Source organism: Macrotis lagotis, chromosome 3, assembly GCF_037893015.1.
Source record: "Macrotis lagotis isolate mMagLag1 chromosome 3, bilby.v1.9.chrom.fasta, whole genome shotgun sequence".
Taxonomy (NCBI): Eukaryota; Metazoa; Chordata; class Mammalia; order Peramelemorphia; family Peramelidae; genus Macrotis; species Macrotis lagotis.
In genome coordinates, this window is record NC_133660.1 from 106,624,595 (window position 1) to 106,645,549 (window position 20,955).

The 20,955-nt window shown below is 38.7% G+C and overlaps 1 protein-coding gene across 10 annotated transcripts in view; it reads right to left on the bottom strand.

The window, feature by feature from the left end:
- RAPGEF2 (Rap guanine nucleotide exchange factor 2) overlaps nucleotides 1-18,802 on the bottom strand; it is a 313,685-nt gene extending 294,883 nt beyond the window's left edge. For 5 of the 10 annotated variants that reach the window (XM_074229032.1, XM_074229033.1, XM_074229038.1 and 2 more), the window contains exon 1: nucleotides 18,648-18,802. In XM_074229032.1, coding sequence (XP_074085133.1) covers nucleotides 18,648-18,716 — 69 coding nt within the window. In that variant the 5' untranslated portion in view covers nucleotides 18,717-18,802. The remainder of the gene's footprint in view (nucleotides 1-18,647) is intronic. The other 5 variants (XM_074229036.1, XM_074229039.1, XM_074229037.1 and 2 more) reach the window with 2 other exon arrangements.
- Nucleotides 18,803-20,955: the final 2,153 nt, after the last annotated feature.

Below are 20,955 nucleotides of genomic sequence, written 5' to 3' on the forward strand. Positions count from 1 at the left end.
GTTCTCTCTCCCTTTTCCATATTTCTCTCTTACCAAGGTATATATATATATCTCTCTTCTCTCCTCTCATCAATCTGGGAAGGATAGTATTTACATAAAAATGAACCCCTGTTCTACCTTAATTGACAAGGCAATATTGATTATTAATTTAAAAAATCAACAATAAATTCAGCCTCTTGATCTCCACCTCCCAGGCTCAAAGTCAAAAAAAGCTCACAACTCTTACTTTTCAGGAAGGGCATGTTAGAACACTGCATCTGCATCCAGGTACTTGAAGGAAAGCAGAATGGAATCATCAATTAGATTTAGTGCTGTAAGAAGCTTTAGATACCATTAGGTATAAAGTCAAAAACCTTTTTTGGGAGGAGCCTACAAAGTAATAGACATGATGCTAAATGATGGGATTACAAATAGGAAAAAAAGCAGTGCCTGCACCAAAAGAATTTACAGTCTCTTGGGAAAAGACAAAGCACAAAAGGTACTTGAGAAGGGAGGGAATACCTGAAACTAGACTTGGTAAAGCAGTTCCATTTTGTTCAGTCAAATGGAAAAAAAATGATTCTGTTGAGTCTTTCCTTAAATGAAGGTTAGAGTTCATAGTTCCACCTTAAGGCTGACTGAACACTGAAGAAGGATGAGATTTTTCAGTGATGAGATTCCTGTGTTTGATGGAGAAGTCAGAGAAACCCCATTGGTAGTACAGTCATATAGGGCAATTGAGTGCAAAACTATTATTTTACCAATAAAGAAACTAAAGCTCAGGGAAATTAAATGACTTACAAGCAAAATGAACCAGAATAGGAGTGCAAATCCCAAATATTTTGACATGTACCCCACATACATATGCAAAATATTGGTTCCAAGATGACCAGGAGAAGAAAAAAACAGCAATATATTCTCTATGTGCTTTATTTTCAAAATATCCCAAGGAAGGGATATAAGAGGTACATATGCCAGGCTAAATCTCATCACTGCCATCATATCTTCTCGGACAGTAGTGGCTGCCAAGAGCCCAAGGAATAGCAACAGGTCATCCTAATCCCCCAAAAAGTGCCATACTACCAATCTGGTTCTCACAGGCAGTAGTGAGGAGGGCAAACTTCATGGAGAAAAGTCTTTTCATACCATACTAGCAACACCAACTCTTAGATGCCATAACTAGGTAAATGTTCCCTCCAGGCCACTGGCCTTACTTCTAGATCATCCTTGGAGATCTGACAAACTTTCATAAATTCTTTCTTTGCAACTTCCAAATAAATGGGTCTTACCTACTAATTAGATAGGCTACTTATTTGAAAGACATCAAATACTTATATACATATATACATATATATATATATATACATGTACACATAAATAATCTAATGCTTTTATACTTAACAAAATTAGAACATAGAAATAAAGCTACTTATTGATCTTTAAAGTCATAGCCTTGTGCCTCATCAGGACTGGAGGTAGGTGGCACTGGGACCTTGAAGTCTCTGACAGCAAAAATACACATAGACACGTTCCATCATGCTGGAAAGGCTTGGCGTAGCAATACTGGGATATGTGCCAGTAGTCCAAAACCAGCCTAATTAAGTTACAAGAGGCTCCTCCTCCAAAGGTTTGCCACCAGGTTATTATTTGCTGCATCTTAGCAGCACTTTTACCAAGGGATTGGTGTCAAGTCATATAGTTTAGAACAGGTAAAGGGAATAAAATCAACAATGCTTAAAGAACTACAGTATCAGGGCAGCTAGGTGGCGTAGTGGATAAAGCACCGGCCCTGGAGTCAGGAGTACCTGGGTTCAAATCCAGTCTCAGACACTTAATTCCTAGCAAGCCACTTAACCCCGTTTGCCTTGCAAAAACCTAAAAAAAAAAAAAAAAAAAAAAACTACAGTATCATAACTATGTACACTTAACTATTATTCATTTCAAATAAAATGCACAACTTGTAATTCAATCCAGAAATTCTAGTATCTACTCATGCCCTACTCTGAAACAAACGGAATTGCTAAAAATATAATGGTATTTTTATAAGAAACTATAAATACTTTAACCTACTATGTAAGCCAAGCTAGCAGTTTCTCATTCCATACTGTATATTCTCTCTCTCTACATATATATGTGTGTGTGTGTGTGTGTGTGTGTGTGTGTGTGTGTATACACACACACACACACACACACATATATGACTGACAATACTTCATTGATTATTTCACTTTAAAGCTCTCAGGAAACGCTCAAAACTAAATATGACTGGCTAGGTACACAATCGAAGTGAAAAATGAGGATCATTTCAGAGTAAAACCTAGTTGTTATATATGACAATTGATCATTTTTCTTTAAAATATAATCTTGCAACTAAATATTCATTTGAATTTTACATATATGACAGTCAACAGAACAGTATATTTAACAATATTTAGGTCAGGAAAAAAATCTTTTTAAAGGAGCAAACAGCACATCTGGTTCGTTTGGTTTAGAAACAGAAACCTCAGAGACCCAAATCAAATACAATGGAATAGAGGAATAACACACAGTGGAAGAGGATACAATGAAAGGAAGGTAAAATCCTTTAGAATACTTAAAAATAACAGTCATTAAATTATATTATACATAAAAGACATAGTAAAAGTAAATCCTGAATTGTTTACTGAGGAGAAAGAAGATCAACAGAATGATTAGTGTTTGAAGTTCCCACCCAGAAATAATTCTATTTAATGTCATACAATGGGTCTCTGATAATGTAATTATCCCAAAGGTTTGTAGGGAGTCACTTTGCAAAAGTGAAACAGGATGCCCAAATCCACCATTATTAACAAACGAAACCCCAAACCCACCATCATTAACAAACCACACCTGCAGAAATAATATCACCTCAAGCCAATGCAAAGCAATCTGTACTAAGAAACAATTGGACAAAATCTGGGTTCAGTGAAGTAGACTGCTAAGAGTGGAAATTGAACTAAAGAAGGATCGCAAAATTATTAAAGCAACTTAACTTCCCACAAAAAAAACTATATTAAATAAATCAGAAACATAAATGAAATATCAATATGTATTTAAACTAACATTATGACATTTTACCCAAATTATACTACTAAAATGAGATTGGAGTATTTTCAAAGTGAATAGCCTATTAAATGAAATTATTCTGAATTATGTCAGAGTAGGGGAAGATTTGTTACCATGCCCAAGTCATGACCTCTCTAAACCTCAGTGCTCTCATCTGGAAAAGAAAAACATTCAAATGGATGATTGTTGTGCTTCTTTCCAGTTCTAACTTGCTCCAGATTCTAGAACTTAAGTCAAATGAGCTTTTCTTACTCTGATCTCCAAAGGACTGACATAGGGAAACACATGTAATTCAATGAAAGAAACAAGTCATATTCATGATTGGAATAAAAGAAGGAGAAGTTTTTCAAGGGATCTGGTCACTAATAACTTATAACCCAAAGTCCTTACAAGTCCACTAAAATAAAGATCAGTTTAGAAAGATGAAAAGAAAATGTAAAAAAGAAATCCACATAATGAAACTAATGCACATTAAATCTTCACCCTTGCCCATGGCATGAAAAATTGCTAGATACTTTACACTTTAAGATTCAATATTTGGATGTATTTCCCTATCAATACTGAAAAAAACATACATAATGGGAGAGCTAGGTGGTGCAGTGGATAAACCACCGGCCCTGAAGTCAGGAGGACCTGAGTTCAAATCCTGCCTCAGACATTTAATAATTACCTTGCTATGTGACCTTGGGCAAGTCACTTAACCCCACTTCCTTGTAAAAAGAAAAATGCACACAGCCCTAAAAGTTTTAGTCACTTAATAAGCTCACACCTACATTGAGATTTTAAGACACCTTATATATAAAATTTTCCCAAAAATAATTAGATGTAGAGTTTATAGCTCTACTCCATAAATTTTGCTACATTGTAAATAAAAAGTAAGGTATTTAGGCAGGAATTTAATAAACTGTTCTATTCAAATATGCTGAAATTATAAGTGACCCAGTATAAGTAAATTCAATTCAGCAAACATTTTTTGAATAACTATGTGCAAGAAGACAAAGTGTTTAGCCCTGGGAATACAGGAAAAAAATAAAATATCCTCTGCTCTCAAGGAACTTACATTCTATTGAGGGATAAGAAAGAAAAATACAAAATACAAGTAGAATAATATAAAGCAATTTCAAGGGAGAGTGCTAAAAACAGAACTGTAAGGAAGGAGAGGGGATAAGGTCAATTCCCCTAAACAAGTGGTGCCAAAGCTGGTACTATTCTAGAGAAAGGTGGGAAAGGTGCAGATACAGCCTAGACATGGGAAATCATTTGTGCAAAGGTAGTGAGAAGTGTGGGGTAGAATCTCCTACAGAAAAAAATAATTAATAGTTTGGTTTTGACTGGAAAATACTCCAAAATCAAAAATACTGGCAACATCAAAGGGAACCAGAATGGGAAGGCTTTAATATAATGTACTCTCTGAACTAAGTTCTAATCTAAGCTTGCAAAAAATTATGTTAATCAATTTGTAAAGTAAAAAGAAAAGAGTACATTGCTTCAAGTCTTAGCATCTTTTTTCTAGATACTTTTTTTTAATATATGAAAAGCAATTTATAGAAAATATAATATAAAGTTATATATTATCCTGAATACTGGGGAGAAGTGTTTTAATTATTGTGAGCACTAATTGCTATATTCACCATGCTCATAGATAACTCAAAAACAATGGGTTCATATAACTTTATATTTTAAATATCTAATACACACGAAGGGTACAGAATGAAGAATCAGTGTAGAGATAAAGATTAAGTCACAGGTCTATGGTCTGATGAAAATGAATATGAGCCATATACAAATGACTAATTAAAAAGATACACAATAAATTTTAGAAGAAGCAACATGCTAAATGGATATATGTAAGGGGAAACAACATAGAGATGCAGAGGGATGGAATGGATGAAGGCTAGGAGATTGAAAATGAACTTTGATAAACTAGGGTCTTTCTACAGGCAAAATAAAAAGGGAAGGGAAAGTGAATAAAGTCTAAATAGGGAACAATCTGAGCAAAGGCAGAGAGACAGAAGAGACTTTGATCAAGCTATTTCACTTTTCTGTGCCTCAGTTTCCTCATCTGTAAAATGATGTCCAGATAACCTCTCAAACTCCCTTCTAGCTTTAAATCTGTAACCCTATGGTACTCCTAAGGTTTTCAGCATAGCCTAGCAAGGCTTCAGCACAAAGTGCTCTAGAAGAAGATGATAGAGGACCTTGAATGCAGAACTAAAGAGTCTGAGCCTTAGTTAATAATCAATAAGGAATGACCATGGACAGTTTTTAAGGAGAGGTATGACATAACTAAAGAGAATAAAAATTAACCTGTCTGTCCTTCAAGAGTCTTTATATCATCATATGGAGGAAAAAATCAATACCAGCCTGCCAAAAATGCACTTTCTCAAAAGGACTTAAGAAAACTATGAAAGCTTTACTGGAGGGAAGAAAAAAAAATACAACACTTGTTATGATCAGGATTCCACTGTTATGTTCAGGACTACATCTATCTTTCATCCACATTTTGGAGTATACAAATGATTCAACTAGATGACCTAGTGTGAACGGGGTAATGTCAAAAGATATTAATTCAAAATCCAGACTCAGACATTTACTAGCTGTATGACTCTGGACAAATCATTTAACTTCTGTCTTACCTATAATATCTGTATAACAAGTACTTTCCAGTATAATTTGTAAAACACTTTGCAAAATTGAGAGTACTATATAAATGTTAATTATCACTATCTCCATCATCACCATCACATCTCTTCTTTGTTCATCAGCTTCCACTACAGGAGGGAGACAGAAGACATGAACTGAAATCAAAAGCACATATGGGGGGGGGGGGTTGAAGGGGGAGGAGTGTTTATGTCTTGAATTTTATGAAACTAAGCCTTTAGAAATATTTGTATTTTTATGTTTCAAGGTAGAATGTTGGAGACAGCATAGGTCATACAAAAAAAATGCTTCCAATAACAGAACCACTTTCTCTTTTCACTATTTCCCTTCTTGCCTCTTGTTCCCCAGAAAAATTACATAACAAAAATTAATGAACATATACAAGAGATGAAAAACATATTTAACTTTAATTTCACCTTAGCTCTCAGGAATATCGGATGATAGGTATAACAAGAGGTCAGTAAATGTGAATCCCAAGGATTATACCAAGTCTCAATGGTAATAAATGACAAGTCTGAGATTTGAGCTCAGATTAAATCCATAAATTATTCCAACTGTACCACAATTTCCTAAATTTCTTAGAAGTCTGTAATGTTACTGTTATCATAGCTACCTTACATCCAAAAAGACTATTTTCTCTTCTGCCCTTTCTATTTGCCCTTCCTGAATGTTTTAACACTTAACCAAAGTCAGAGGCAATAAAACAATTTTAATTTGAAAACCCGAAACCACTTCCTTTGAGATGTCTAAAAAACTTCCATAGATGAAATACACACACACACACACACACACACACACACACACACGCGCGCGAAAAGGAGTTAATTTTGTTAAGACAGCATGACAACAGAATGATAGCAACAACAGAAAAAAGAACTTAACTCCTACAGACTTTTTTTTTAAGTTGGATGAGAAATTAAGTTTTATTAATATTCCTAGTAGACTTCATCTTCTAAACTGTTTCCTTCAAGACCTCTCTATAAAGCTCAAATTCAAAGATTAGAGGATTGAAAAGGAAAGTTATGTTCTTTTAAGAATTCCCCCCCAAAAAAAGAATTCCCAGAAAAGTATGGGGCTTTTGAGAAGTACAGCTTTTTGCATCCTATGCTCAAAAAAGCATGCAGTTACATTCTGAATGTTCTTCACAAAAAAATAAAGAAAGAAAAGAAATTAGCTCAGTCAAGCTCAGTCACTCCATCTACCAGATGAACAAAACATACAAGGCAATGAGTGCAAAAGCAAGACATAGAGACATAATAAATACTTTCTGATTGATAAGGTGCTCTCAAACTCCCATGACTCTTTGAGGTATCTAAAATAAAATAAAATATATCTTAAGAGTAACAGTGTGTTTTTATTTCTAATTTGTTTTTCATCTTTTTTCTATAATCATTCCAAATGCATCAAGCATCCAAAGATGTTAATAAACAAAAGCTTTTACTAATATTCAATTAATTCTTCATTTAATAATCTCTTTTACAAAATATTCCTAAAATAAAAACTTCATTGTTATATTTCTTTCTTTCTTTTTTTTTATGTCCTCCTGACTCCAGGGCCAATGCCCTATCCACTACGCCACCTATCTGCCCCCATTGTTATATTTCACAGCACATACTTAGAACCAGTGTTAAATTTTCATCCCATTACAACAGAAAGAAAATTTCTAACTTTTCACAAAGATGCTCAGAATTTTTAAAGTGTGAGTTAACAAGATTTCATGGACTTAATATTAAGAAAGAATTGTTACCACATCTCTTAATAGCATGGTTTTAATCACAAATTCCAGAGTTATTTTAATTCAGGAAGCTCACTAATCATGAAACCTAGGACCAGGGCCTCTATGGTATCAGTCAAGTGAGTAATGGCAGTTCATTAATAATTGACATGAGCACAGATTTCAAGTTCTAAGAACTACAAATCAAAACTTTGGATACACAGAATTTCAGAACACATCACATAAGGAATCTGACACAAATGCCTTCCTATCTTTATTAGGGGACAGAGGCATTCTCTTTTGATAAATGATGACCTGCTAATTATTGGTATAACTGACAATGATAAAACAACTTTTTTTAACAAACAAGTTGACAAAGGGCAAAGTGAATGCTATTTTTTTTTTGTGAGGGGAGAACATAAATATTCCTTTAAGTCAAACAGAATATCAATTTTCCTAATGAATATAAGTAAGTCTTCTACTTTCCAGGCTTTAAGTGTACAGTTAAAACTAAAAATAAAAACATAACTAACATTTACAAAGCACCTACTATTTTTCTGGTACTATACTTAATGTTTTACAATTATTATGTCATTTGATCCTCACAACAATCTTTGGAGTTAAGTGATACTATTATTATCCTATTTTATAGATAGGAAACTGAGTCAAAGGGTTTAAGTGAATTGCCCATGGTCATTCAATTAGGGATCATGATGATGTCTTTGAAGTCAGGTCCATCTAACCACTTCACCATTCGCTGATTCCATTACTAATGAAGGTTTCAATTAGAGGTCTTCCCAGGATTAAAAAAATGATGGAGTTAACTTTTCTAGTTTTTGTCCAATCAAACTGGGAATGAGAAAAATCCAAATGCCCTGAACTACCTGATGGATATCAATGGCACTTTCTCAGCCAAGATCCTATGATCAGTGGGGATGCAATTTTTTTCCCCCTGTTATCCAATTACCTCATAAAAATTCTCTTCTTCACTGCTTTTTCTATCAGGGTCCAACAATATATAGTAAAAAGAGCAATGGCTGTGAAGTTAGATAGTATGGGCTTGAATCTCGACTAATCTGCAGAAACTGTGCAGGACTCAGTCTACAATATGTAGAATGAAAATCCTTTTAGTTAGAAATGCTGAATTCCAAATCCTTGGTCATCAAAGGCAGAGGCAAGATACATTCCAAATGGCATGGTCTTAAGATCCTTAACTAAATTCTCTTAAGAGATAGCCTATTATAAAATTGGAAGAAAGGAACATTTACTAAGTGCCTGCCATGGGTCAGACACTAAGGTAAGCAGGAAACAAATATTTTTTCATTTTATCTTCTCAGTAACACTTGAAGAAAGGGGCTACTACCCATTCCCCTTTTACAGTTGAGGAAACTTAGACGGAGATTAGTGGTTTGCCTAGGATCACAATCACTAGTAAGAGTCCGAAGTCTTATTTGAACTCAGATCTTCCTGACACCAACCCAGCATTCTATCTACCATACATTGTATACCAGGTGATACAATGGATACAGTACCAGCACTGGGACCTGAATGGCCTCAAGACACTGGACACTTATTAGCTGTGTGACCGTGGGCAAGTCACTTAATCCTGATTGCTTCTCATCTAGAGTCATCTCCAGTCGTTCTGATTCATACCTGGCCACTGGACCCAGATGACTCAGAAAAGAAAGTGACTTTAGCACAGTATCCCTTCACTCCAATTCACTTGCTTTTCATAGCATCACCTCCCTTATGTCATGATCTGCTTCATGAACAAAGGGTATACATCAACATCAAATAATTGTTTTGCCCCAACACCAAGAATTATTTTTCCAAGAAAGATCTGGAATTTCTATCTGGTCTCAAACTTTTTAACTAAAGTCATTTGAGAAGTTGTTTTTTTCCCCCCAAGTCCAAACATTTAGAGTGACAGGAGGGGAGAGGGAAAGGGGATTTAAGAATAAGGAAAAAGGCAGAGACGGAACTAAAGCTGAAAAGGACCTCGGAGATCATCACCAGAACCCTCTTCATTTCATAAATGAAGAAACCAAAATGCAGGAAGGTGAAGTCACTCGTCCAGAGAACCATGGGCAATAAGCCTCAGAGACAGAGCTCTGACTTCACACTGTACTATGCTATCTTCTTTCAAAATGCTAAAAAAAGAGAAACAAAAATAAGTAAGCAACTCAATATATACACCCCTCCTAAAGTAGAACTTTCTTAGGATATAACACTTTAATTCATTAGATTCAGATCTTTCCAGGAAAAATAACAATTGTAACAGTTGCCATTAAGTGGCAATCAGCTGATTTCTCTTCCTCTAGTGGCTGATTTATCAGTGCCCTTTTGCCTACTAATCTCCTAAGGCTTCTAGATGTATAATATGGACCCCCACCCTTCATCACCACCACCAAAATGAGGAGGAAAAAAGGCTTAAATATAACTAATTTCTTTTCTCACCAGTCTCTCAATGGTACTTAACCTGTATAACAAAATAGAGGAAGGGGAGGGGTAATCTCAAAAGTTACTATTATTATTATTATTCCAGATCAAAACTCCCCAGTGTTACTTTTGCCTCTTTGAAAATAAATGGGCACCTCCCTCCCTTCTTTGGTCAGAAACAATGGATATAGACGACTGCACATCCTGTCAGGCTCAGTCCAGGAGTTGGTTAATTTTGTTTAACTGTTTCTACCCCTTTTCTCTTTCCCCCCACCCTTTGCTATAAGGCAGGGCTCTCCCAGTAGAGGAAGGGAAGGGATATACTTGGAAATGATAGCAACATATCAATCAAAATATTAAATAATAAAATAATATTAAAAATATTAAATAATTAAATCCATGTGTGGTTTGGTGGGAGAAAGTACAGGTACTTTAAACTTCTGGATTTTGTTGTGTCCAAATGGGAAATAAGAAAAGAAATGTGATTTTCAGACAATATAAATCATTGTACATTTTAAGAATTGTATCCAATAAACAAAGTAAGACTAACAGATTGCTTTCGGAGGGGAGTAAGATTTGGGGGAAAATTGTAAAACTCAAATAATATCTTTAATAAAAATAAATTTAAAAAAAGAATTGTATCCCATAAGAATTAGATCAATCTTATTTCTAGAAATCAAGAATGTTATGTACTGCCCTTCCAACTCTAGGTTATCCCACTCACATGATGTACCAATGATGTCAGACTCAAATAGAAAACATACATGAGTCCCTACAACCTCGAACTGACTTAGAAAACAACGTATTAGCATTATCTATGTTCTAATGTAGCTTCATTTACTCTGTTAAATATTTAGCAATTACATTTTTTTAGGGGTTTTTTTCCAAGGCAAATGGGGTTAAGTGGCTTGCCCAAGGCCACACAGCTAGGTAATTATTAAGTGTCTGAGACCACATTTGAACCCAGGTACTCCTGACTCCAGGGCCGGTGCTTTATTCACTGCACCACCTAGCAGCCCTTACCAATTACATTTTAATCAGTTTCAATCCAATTCTGGGGTGTTTCAGTGGCAGTGGGACACATAGTTGTAAGCTCCAAACTAACCTACCATTAGGACTGGAGTTCAAATCCTTTCTGAGTTCATAAAACTTATGTGAGCAAGTCACTTAAAATTTTCAGTCCAAAGTTCCATATCTGCATCTATAGAACTCAAATGATGAAATTACAGTGCAGACCAAAATAATAATAATAATACTATTTAATAGCTTACCTAAAATAAGTATGGCAATATTCCTTACTTACATAAGTTGGTTATCAAAATAACAAAAGGACAGTGAGGTAGAGTGAGTGTGACAAAAGATGCCAATGCCAAATGTGGAGTCAGAAGTCCTGGATTCAAATTTGTCCAGTTGTGACAATGAACATGACACTTAATGTCTCGATCTTAGCTTCCTCTATCCTGGACTAGATGTCCTTGAAGGCCCCCTGCACCTTAAGATCTAAGATACGTCCCTTTTCCTACTATAGAATGTCCAAGGTCATGCTTCACACAAAGAATCCAGATGCCAGTCACAACCATCTCTTGACTCGGATAACAGAAGCTGCATCCATATGTATGAGTAATGCAACTGCTTTAACCATATTTTAATCCAAATGGTCTATAAAAAAAATTGGTTATAAAAGGACCACAAAAAGCAAGGCTTTTTAGTCCTACAGTTTAGGGGGTGGCTAGGTAGCATAGTGGATAAAGCACCGGCCCGGGAGTCAGGAGTACCTGGGTTCAAATCTGGTCTCAGACACTTAATAATTACTTAGCTGTGTGGCCCTGGGCAAGCCACTTAACCCCATTTGCCTTGCAAAAACCTAAAAAAAAAAAAATTACTATAGTTTAGGGGGCTTCTTTCTCCAGAAAATCATTCCCAGAGTTCTACCAACCATCAGAAATACAAGAGAAATAACTTCATGGAAATACTTTTGGGAAAGAACTAGAATTCTACTACAAGTAGAATACCTGCTTAATATTACCAGAAAAATTATTAGAATATGAATACTTCATCAAGCCCAAATACTTCCTTCAATGGTCACATCTTATAATTTCTTAGGATTTTCCACAGTTTATAAGAATGTCCCTCAGGACCTCAGTCAAACTGTTAAAATTCATCTCACCTCAAACTTTAAGAAGTCTAAAGGAATATTCAGAAATGCATACAATGTAATTAGGTATAAAGAAAGAATGAGTCATAAACAGTTGTGATGATTGAACCCTTAAGGTCTTACACAATTCCCAGATCTTTTTACTCTCAAGTTACCTGAGTGATATTATTTCAGTTAGATTTCAATTTCATTTCCTTTAAGGAGATAACTGACTGAACAAGACCCAAATAAAATAAGCTAGTCTCCCTTTCAAACACTTTGTTTCCAATATGTTGTATTAGAAATAAACATTAAGCAACTGATATTGGTGTCAATCTACTCTTGGGAAAAGAGGTGTTGTACATACTCTTTACTTTGTTTTAGAGGGAAAAGCAAACTGATTTTTTTCACCTGATTTTCAGTGTTAGAAAAAGCATCCACGAATTTTTTTAAAAAGAAAATTTAAAAAGTAAATTTATTGGGGTGGCTAGGTGGCGCAGTGAATAGAGTACAGGCCTTGGAGTCAGGTGTACCTGGATTCAAATCCGACCTCAGACACTAGCATGTGGCCTTGGGCAAGCCACTTAACCCCATTGCCTTGAAGAAATGTAAAAAAAAAAAAAAAAAGTAATTTTATTGCTAGGGAATATCCCAAAACTACATCTTGTCAGTTTTAATTTTAAATGACTACCAATTATCATTTCAAGAAAAACCTTAACACTCTAAATCAGGGATGGGGAACTTCTTTTTTTCTGCCAAGAGTCATTTGGATGTTTATAACATTCCCAGGTCATATAAAATTATCCACTTAAGAATAAATCTTTCATATTTGGTCAAACAATTAATTCACCCCTAAAAAGCTCCTAGATTTACTGAATTTCAAGTCCTACATGTGGTTGAATTGGCATTGCCAGACCAAATGATGAGGCAGGCTAGCCAGACATTTCCCAGTCCCGCTCTAAATAAATGACTGATCTACTAATAAGATCTTGAACCACAGCCAACATATGTAAAACAAGCTAAATAATTGTTTTTAATTACTAAATAAACCAAACGTTTTCTAAAAATACCAAAGTTTCAACAATTCTAAGACTGTAGAAGAGGCATAGCATGTAGTTACAGCAAATCTATCATTACACTGATGTAATTTGATCATAGATGTTTGTACAAATTAGAATTTATCATTTCTTTTTACTACAACCTCAAAAGACAAGGACTAGTTATATACAGAGGCGGTGTGGTATAGTGGAGAGAAATGAAGTCAGAAAGAACTGGTTTTAAATCCCAGGTATGATACTAGAGTGACCCTAGAGAGAACACTTAACCTCTCTAGACCTCAATCATCTACATTATGTAAAATTTGGAGAGGATTTGATGGTATCTAAAATCTTAACTAGTTCTAAATCTATGATCCAATGATTCTATAAAGAGTGAGGGATAGGGGCGCGGCTAGGTGTCGCAGTGGATAAAAGCACCGGCCCTGGAGTCAGGAGAACCTGGGTTCAAATCCAGTCTCAGACACTTAATAATTACCTAGCTGTGTGGCCTTGGGCAAGCCACTTAACCCCATTTGCCTTGCAAAAACCTAAAAAACCAACAAAAAAAGAGTGAGGGATAACAAAATATTTGGAGAACCAGAGAAAAGATTATAGTACAATTTGAATCCACAATGGGAGGATCCTCTAAGGTTTTTTTGAGAATGATAATAAAAATGATAATCACAAAGGATTGAGAGCCAATGAAGAGCTGTGAATTTCATCAGAGGTGAGAGTACTATCATTTGTAGGATCACGAATCCAGGTTATCTAAGTACCAAAAATGAGAATCTGTGACCATTTTTCTTTTTAAGCTAAAAATCTTAGAATGAATAACAACAACAAAAAGTCTGATTGTTGTTTAGGAATATAAACTCTGAATCAAAAAAAAATAACTATTTAAAACTGAGCTTTACTAGCTCAAAGCATCAGATGCCAAATGAAATGAGGAGATTGTGTTCACAAACAAAGGTACCAAAGAACCTTTTTTGAGTGGAAAATTTCACTGTAATATTCATATTCCTTTCTCATAATTAAACCTTTGTTTTGCCTAAATGTTTAACAGTGGAATATATGTTAAAGAGTCAAATTGAGACTTCTTTTTTATACAAGTACTTCTATAAAGGAGGAACCAGGTCAAACATACTGACTCAATCTTCCCCTTAAGGCATGAAACATTTTCTAATGACTATGTGTAGAAAGCTAACAAAGTTCTGTGAGTCTGAGAATATCTGGTCAGCCTAGTCATGCTTTTGCAACTGAATCAATGTATTCAAGTGAACTGTTCCCCAAAAGTTCCAATTGTTTTGCATCAATCTAAGTTTATCTTTACTTTACATAAGATACAATGCTAAGGGTCATATTTAGAGGAGAAACTCAAAACAGATTAGATGAAACTTTCAAAAGAGGTGCTCATTATATGTACCAGTGAAATTAGCTGCTGTTCTACCTGAAATGTTCAAAACAGAAGCCTCAGCAGACAGGAGCCTTTCAAGGGGTTAGAAACCACTAAGTTACTAAAATAGCTTAGAAAAATCATTTCATTATATGAAGCCTAGAGGGATGAAGCTGTTTGCAATTTATTTACTTCTGTTACTTCATTAAATTTGTTTAGTGATGGAAATTACTATTTAAGTCTTTAAAGCTATCCACCCAAATAGTTTTAAAAAACCAATTACTTATGAGAGCTGTTGGGTTGTTTTGGGGGGTTTCTCCCCCTCAACTGTAGTCTGAACAATATAAACATGCACATGTCTCTTTTTATTATTATTTTCTGAGGCTTTTTGGCTCCTTGAACACAGTATCCCATTGACTATAGCAGTCTGGCCAGGTTTTCATATTCCTTGTACCTAGGGCACATAATGGATTGAAATTGTTTTCATTAGATCTGGGGTATTTTTTTTAATATTTTAAAAAGGTGACAATGCTATATTTCTTTCTTAACTTGCCTCCTCTATTTAAGACACAAACAAAATTCAGAGGAAAATCTTGAAATGCTTAATGATAACTTCAAAAATAAATTCTCTTTCCTAATTATTTAAATCCTGTTTAAATCTAACTTCCTCCCACTATCTATCCACTTGATCTGTCAATTAATTACGAAAGTTACATTTTGTGCCATGACAAATTTTCAGGCAATTGCTTGACCTAAATACAAAACTATGTCTTCATTGAGTTTGAATAAGGAACTAAGACTCTGGGGTAAGGTGTTAAAAATAAATTCCTAAACAAATATTACTCAGCATTTAAATTTTTTTATTCTAATTTTCCCCAACTCTATCCTGTTCCTTTAAAGTTTCCCTGCTGTAACCAAAATGTTACCAGTTGAAAAGATCCATTATGAAGTTCTAAGAAATTAATTTTTAAAATATTTTATTAATCTTTCCATTTAATTGTCCAAAATCAAAATGTTTAATTTGGTAGGCATGCTTTTGTTAAATTTACAGATTTTTAACCCCACTAATCTAAGACCGATAAAGAAAACTCTTCCGCTATGATATTAACAAAATATGAAAGACAAATTTTAAACTTATTTTTATAAATTAAAGAAGGGTTAAATGGGGGAGGGGACGTATTTCTTTTCTCTTCTCCCTATACTTAAAAATACAGGTAAAAAACAATAGTCCCTTTTTAAAGTGTTGCATGGAACATTCACTATAGTAAACAGTATATCTTATATTGATAATCAAGTGAAAATATGTTCTTTTTAAATATAATGAGTTTTCACAAAACCAGAACATATTAGAGTTGGAAGTCTCAGAGATCACCCTAATCATTTAAAATGAAACTCCACAAACCCTTCTATAACATTCATGCTGAGTTCTAAATGCCTTAGCAACAAGATATTTTATCTACTTGTTTCATTTTTGGTTAATTCAATCCAGAGGAAGTCCCCCACCTCATCCCACCCTCACCAGTGCCTAAAATCAAACCTCCAGTTGTCTATTTACAGTTTCTATCCATTGCTATCTAAACCTTCCCAGGAGTCAAAGAAGGTGGATCCTTCATAAACTTAAAGATAGCTTTCTTCAAGAAAGTTATCCTGGGGGTGGCTAGGTGGCACAGTGGATGGAGCGCCGGCCCATCAGGAGTACCCGAGTTCAAATCCAGCCTCAGACACTTAATAATTACCTAGCTGTGTGGCCTTGGGCAAGCTACTTAACCCCATTGCCTGGCAAAAGCTAAAAAAAAAAAAAAAAAAAAAAAAAAAAGGAAGTCATCCTGTCACACAACTCATCCTCCCTCCTCCCTTGTCTTCTCTTTTCCAGGTTAAACCTGCTAACATCTTCAGCACATTTAATCAATCCTTACATACATGCTATTTCAAAGGCCTTCAGACTGGTTCAATTATTCTGGATACCCAATCTTATCTAATGATATTTAGAAACTGTTGTCAATGTATAACTATATACTAGCTAGCTGTGTGACCCTGACCAAGTCATTGAACCTCTCAGTTTCCCTATATATAAAATAAGGGAATTGAACTTGATGGCATCTAAGTTATAACTAAGATATCTTCCACCTCTAAATCTATGATTCCAAGTTTCTTTACCAAGATGATTTCTCTGAAGACTTTTAAATATTTGTTGATTCCCTAGATCACTTCTCCAAAATTCTGAATTTAGCTGCCTACAGAACCTGGTTTCTTCCATTGGCTCCTCTTGCCATTTAGGCTAATTTCTGTGCTACATCCATTTTATTCTATTCTACAGAATTGGCACAGAAACAGGAAAGTTTAACAGTTCATTTTATTTGGCATACACTTTAAGCTGTCACAGAAGAGGTTTTGTCTCTTCCAGCCTAGTTTGATGGCCTACCACCTGAATGACTGGTTTCTGAGAAATTGCCACTCTACTAACAAACCAACTGCAATGTTCTTTTTTTCTAATCTGCACTAAAGGTCACTCTTACATCATTCTCTTGGTTCCCCTTCCCAGGTTCTAAGGTTCTAAGCATGTGATTTCAATTCATATTTCAAACAGAATCCTTAAAAGAAAGTGAAATATCTAACTTAAATTTGCTTTTCAAATCATACCCCTACTGAGCCATCCATTTACACATGGAGAAGTATTTGCAGTGACTGCCAAATATAAAGTAAATACTGAATGAGACAGGGGCACATAAAAAGGGAAAAACCTCCCTTTTTCAACTGTAAGAATCTCTTTGGAAGGATCTTTCTAAAGTGATTAAAATAATTTTACTTACATATTTATATAGTCTTTCAGAGAGTTGGTCAATGTATACAATCAATGCATTGAACTCCCAGATATCACTATTATCAATTCCCCTGAAAAATGTTTAAAATGAGACTTTCATACCGACCTCTAGAGTTCTTTCAAAATGAGACTGTAAAACTGTATAAAATGTTAATGCTCTATCTTGCTCCCTTCTCTTCATGGTAAAGGGGGAAAAAAAGAAATAGTATCCAAAGGTTGGAGGGAAAGAGGATTTAAGGAGAATAGGCCTTTTGAAAATAGGACATAACCAACTCAGAGAAAGAGGACATCGTGAAGACAGGGCAGATGGCATTAAACTGTAATAAGTTAAGTAACTCTTTCAGTCATTAGTTTCAGAACTGCAGCTTGTGTTAGGGATCAGTAAGAGCTTATTTGTCTTAAGTCAGTTGGAAGCAGCATCCCATCTAGTCACCAATTCAAAACTGAAAGACTTTGCTGTCCTTCAGTCAGATGCAAAAAAAAAAAATTTTAAAAATCTAAAGGAGGGAAAAAGTCAAACCACATTGATATAAAATTTCCCCCATCTTCAATGTAGTTTAAAACAGTCAACTGCCACTTCTTCCACCTCGAAAAAAAAAAACACTAAATGAACTATCTAAACTTGAAAAAAGGTTGGGTAATGCAAAAGAATCAGTTCCTTTTTATGCAAATTGTTCAAATACCATTACTACCTCTGCATGTAACTATCCCTGATTTGCGGTCAGCTTCTGTAACCTAAACTGCAAATATTTCACCATCTCTGATATTAAATCAATATGTTCACACTGGGTGGGGGTGGGGGAAACTCAGCATCCCTTCTATAAAGGGCACTTTTAGACAAAATAAACACACATACACAAATACACACACCTCTTAAAACGTTACACACACACATACACCCCAAATTCAGTATTTTGATCGCCTTGTACAAAACTAACCAAGCCAGCGATGCACCTACCACTTTTGCACGCTCCTCTGAGTTTCCCTCTACATATTATTAGAAAAAGGAGACACGAAGACCGAAGTTTAAAAGGGCACCAGGCAGAGGAAAGAAGTTTCCCAGGAGTAAGATCACTCAGCCTAAGGGGAGCTGGTGCCCGATGGCCCATAGTAAGCCGGGGGGCTGCTGAGAGGGACGGAAGGCTGAAGATAAAGGGCTGACAAGAAGGGAATTCAAATTCTTCAGCCAGGAGTTGAAGGGATATTCCAACGCCGGGGGAAGGGAGGGGAAGAGGAGAGGACATGGAGGAGTGAGGGAAGGGCCAGGGAAGCCGGAGGGGCAGTAAGGAGAGGGTCACGCGGGGGAGCCGGGGCAGTCGGAGAGCTGGGCTGGGGGCTGGGGGGTGCCGGCCGGGGCAGGCGGGCGCCGGGGCCCGGGCCCGTACCTGGGGGCTCCTCTCGGCCGGGTTCTTCATCACCGCCTGGCGGAAGCTGTTATCCACGTAGGACGCCATCTCCCCCCCGCGGGGCCCGGCCGGGGCCGTTCCTCCCGGCAGCGGCGGAGCTGGGCCCGGGCCCCGCTCGGGCTCGGGCGTTTCTTCCGTCTCTCGGTCCGTCAGCCCGCCGCCCAGCAGCGGCGCGGCGCGGCCCGGGCCCGGGGCGCAGGGGGCTCCCGCGGGCCTGGCCGGGCCGGGCCGGGCCCGGGAGCGCGTTGGGGGAGGGGAGCCGAGTCCCCGAGGAGGCTCTGGCCTCGGCGGCCCCGCAGTCCCGGGGCCGGGCTGGGGCCGGGCTGGGGCCGGCAAGCCTCCCTTCTCCCCTTCCCCGGCCGAGGCTTCCTGGCGCGCCCGGCTCCCTGCTCCCGGGGCCGAGGGCGCGGGCACGCCTCCTCCGGCGGCTCTCGGGTGACAGCGGCGGCTCCTCCTGGCCCCGCCGGGGCCGAGTTATTTTTAGGGGGTGGGGAGCGGCCGCGGGGAGGCGAGGGAAGGGGCCGCGGGCAGGGCCTGCTGGCCCCTCCTGGGGGCGCCGCGCTGCCCCGAGGCGCTGCCCGGGCCGGGCCGGCGGGACGCGGGGCTCTCGCGCCCTCCCCCAGGCGTCCCCCGGGAGTCTCGGCGGCGCCGCCGCCGCGGCTGGCCCGGGAGGAAGGAAAGGGAGAGGCGGGGTCCGCCGCCGCCGCTCCGAGGCTGGGTCTACTCGGCGCCGCCGCCCCCCCGGCCTGCCGCCGCGCCCCCCCGGGCCGCCGCCGCGCCCCCCCCCATCCGGGAGCGCGGGGAGGGAGGCGGGCCGCGCCGGCCCGGGTCCGCAGCAGGGAGCGCGCCGCCCCTCGGCCCCGGCTCTCGGCAACTTTGTTCCCCGCCTGTCTGGGGCCAGGGAGGGGGCGCTGCGGGCGGCTAGCCGGGCGCGGGGGGCAGGGAGGAGGCTCCTCCCGCGGGCTCGGAGCGTCCGAGCCGTCCGGGCCGCGCGCGGAGCCGAGCGAAGCCCCCTGGTGCGAGTGTTTGGGAGGCAACGACTCCCTCCTCCCCGCCCCGCCCCCGCCCCCGCCTCCTCCGGGCGCCGCCGGAGCCGCTCCTCAGGGAGGAAGCGGCCTCCCAGGCTTGTTGCTTTGTGCCGCAACCATGGTGAAGCGTGAGTGACACCGACAGGGCGAGTCCAGGGGCCGCGGCATCATGCCGGGGGCGGGGCTGGGGGCGGGGCTCTGGGCCCGGAGCCCCCGCCCCTCCCTCCGCCCGCCCGCTCTCTGCCGCCTCCTCCGTCTAGGTCGCACCTACAGCCTGGGCTCCAGGTAAACCCCGTGCCGTCCTCCTGGGCCGACGTGGCTGGTGGAGCCGGCCTAGCTTCACGGCCTGCCTTCTTGTCCTTCCAGTGCATTCATCCTGCCCGGAAGGAACTTGGTTCCTTTTGGACCGGAGACTTGTGAAGCGCTCTTGGAAGTGTCCTTCTTCCCTATAGGGCAGGCTAGAATAGAAACACATATAAATACAAACATCATACTGTTTCCCATTAGTCTGTTCTTCCCCCCCCACTCCTGTTTCTCTTTTGAGGTTTCTGCATCTGAATACTTTCTTCTGAAATTTGCTAAACAAGAGAAAGAAGGCACCACCTCTGCAAGGTTAAACCCAAACCACTGTTTACCTAAAATTTGAACTAAAGACTCCCAGGGAGCGATGATCAACCTTGCCGGACTCGCTCATTTCATCCGTGCAACCATCAGGGACAATTTGGGGCTGTCTGCAATGCAGAATACCATCTGTATCCAGAGAGAGAACTGTGTGTGGAGTTTGAACAAAGACCAAGGACTATTTCCTTTCATTTAGGGGAAAAAAAAACTGATTATCTTATTGTCTGATGTTGCTATCTCTCTTATACTCTATGTTTCTTCCTTAAGGATATGATTTCTCATCACACTCAATTTGGATCAATGTATACTATGGAAACAATGTAAAGACTGGCAAATTGCCTTCTGTGGGGGGTGGGGGAGGGAAGAAAGGACGGGAAAAATTGGAAAACTCAAAATAAATAAAATCTTTAAAAAAATAAAGACTCCCTGGGAAATAATTTTACTGGATCTTGCTACTACAAAAGTTTAAAAATTTTTGACTTTCCTCATACTCTTCGATTTCCATTAGGGCTGTGGTAAATGACAGAATCCAGCATCCCCAGAATTAGAATCAATTGTCTACTCAGATCTTCTAGTGTGATAGGTGAGGAGAGCCCCAGAGAGAGGGAGTGACTTATCCAAAAATTAACTATTGGGAA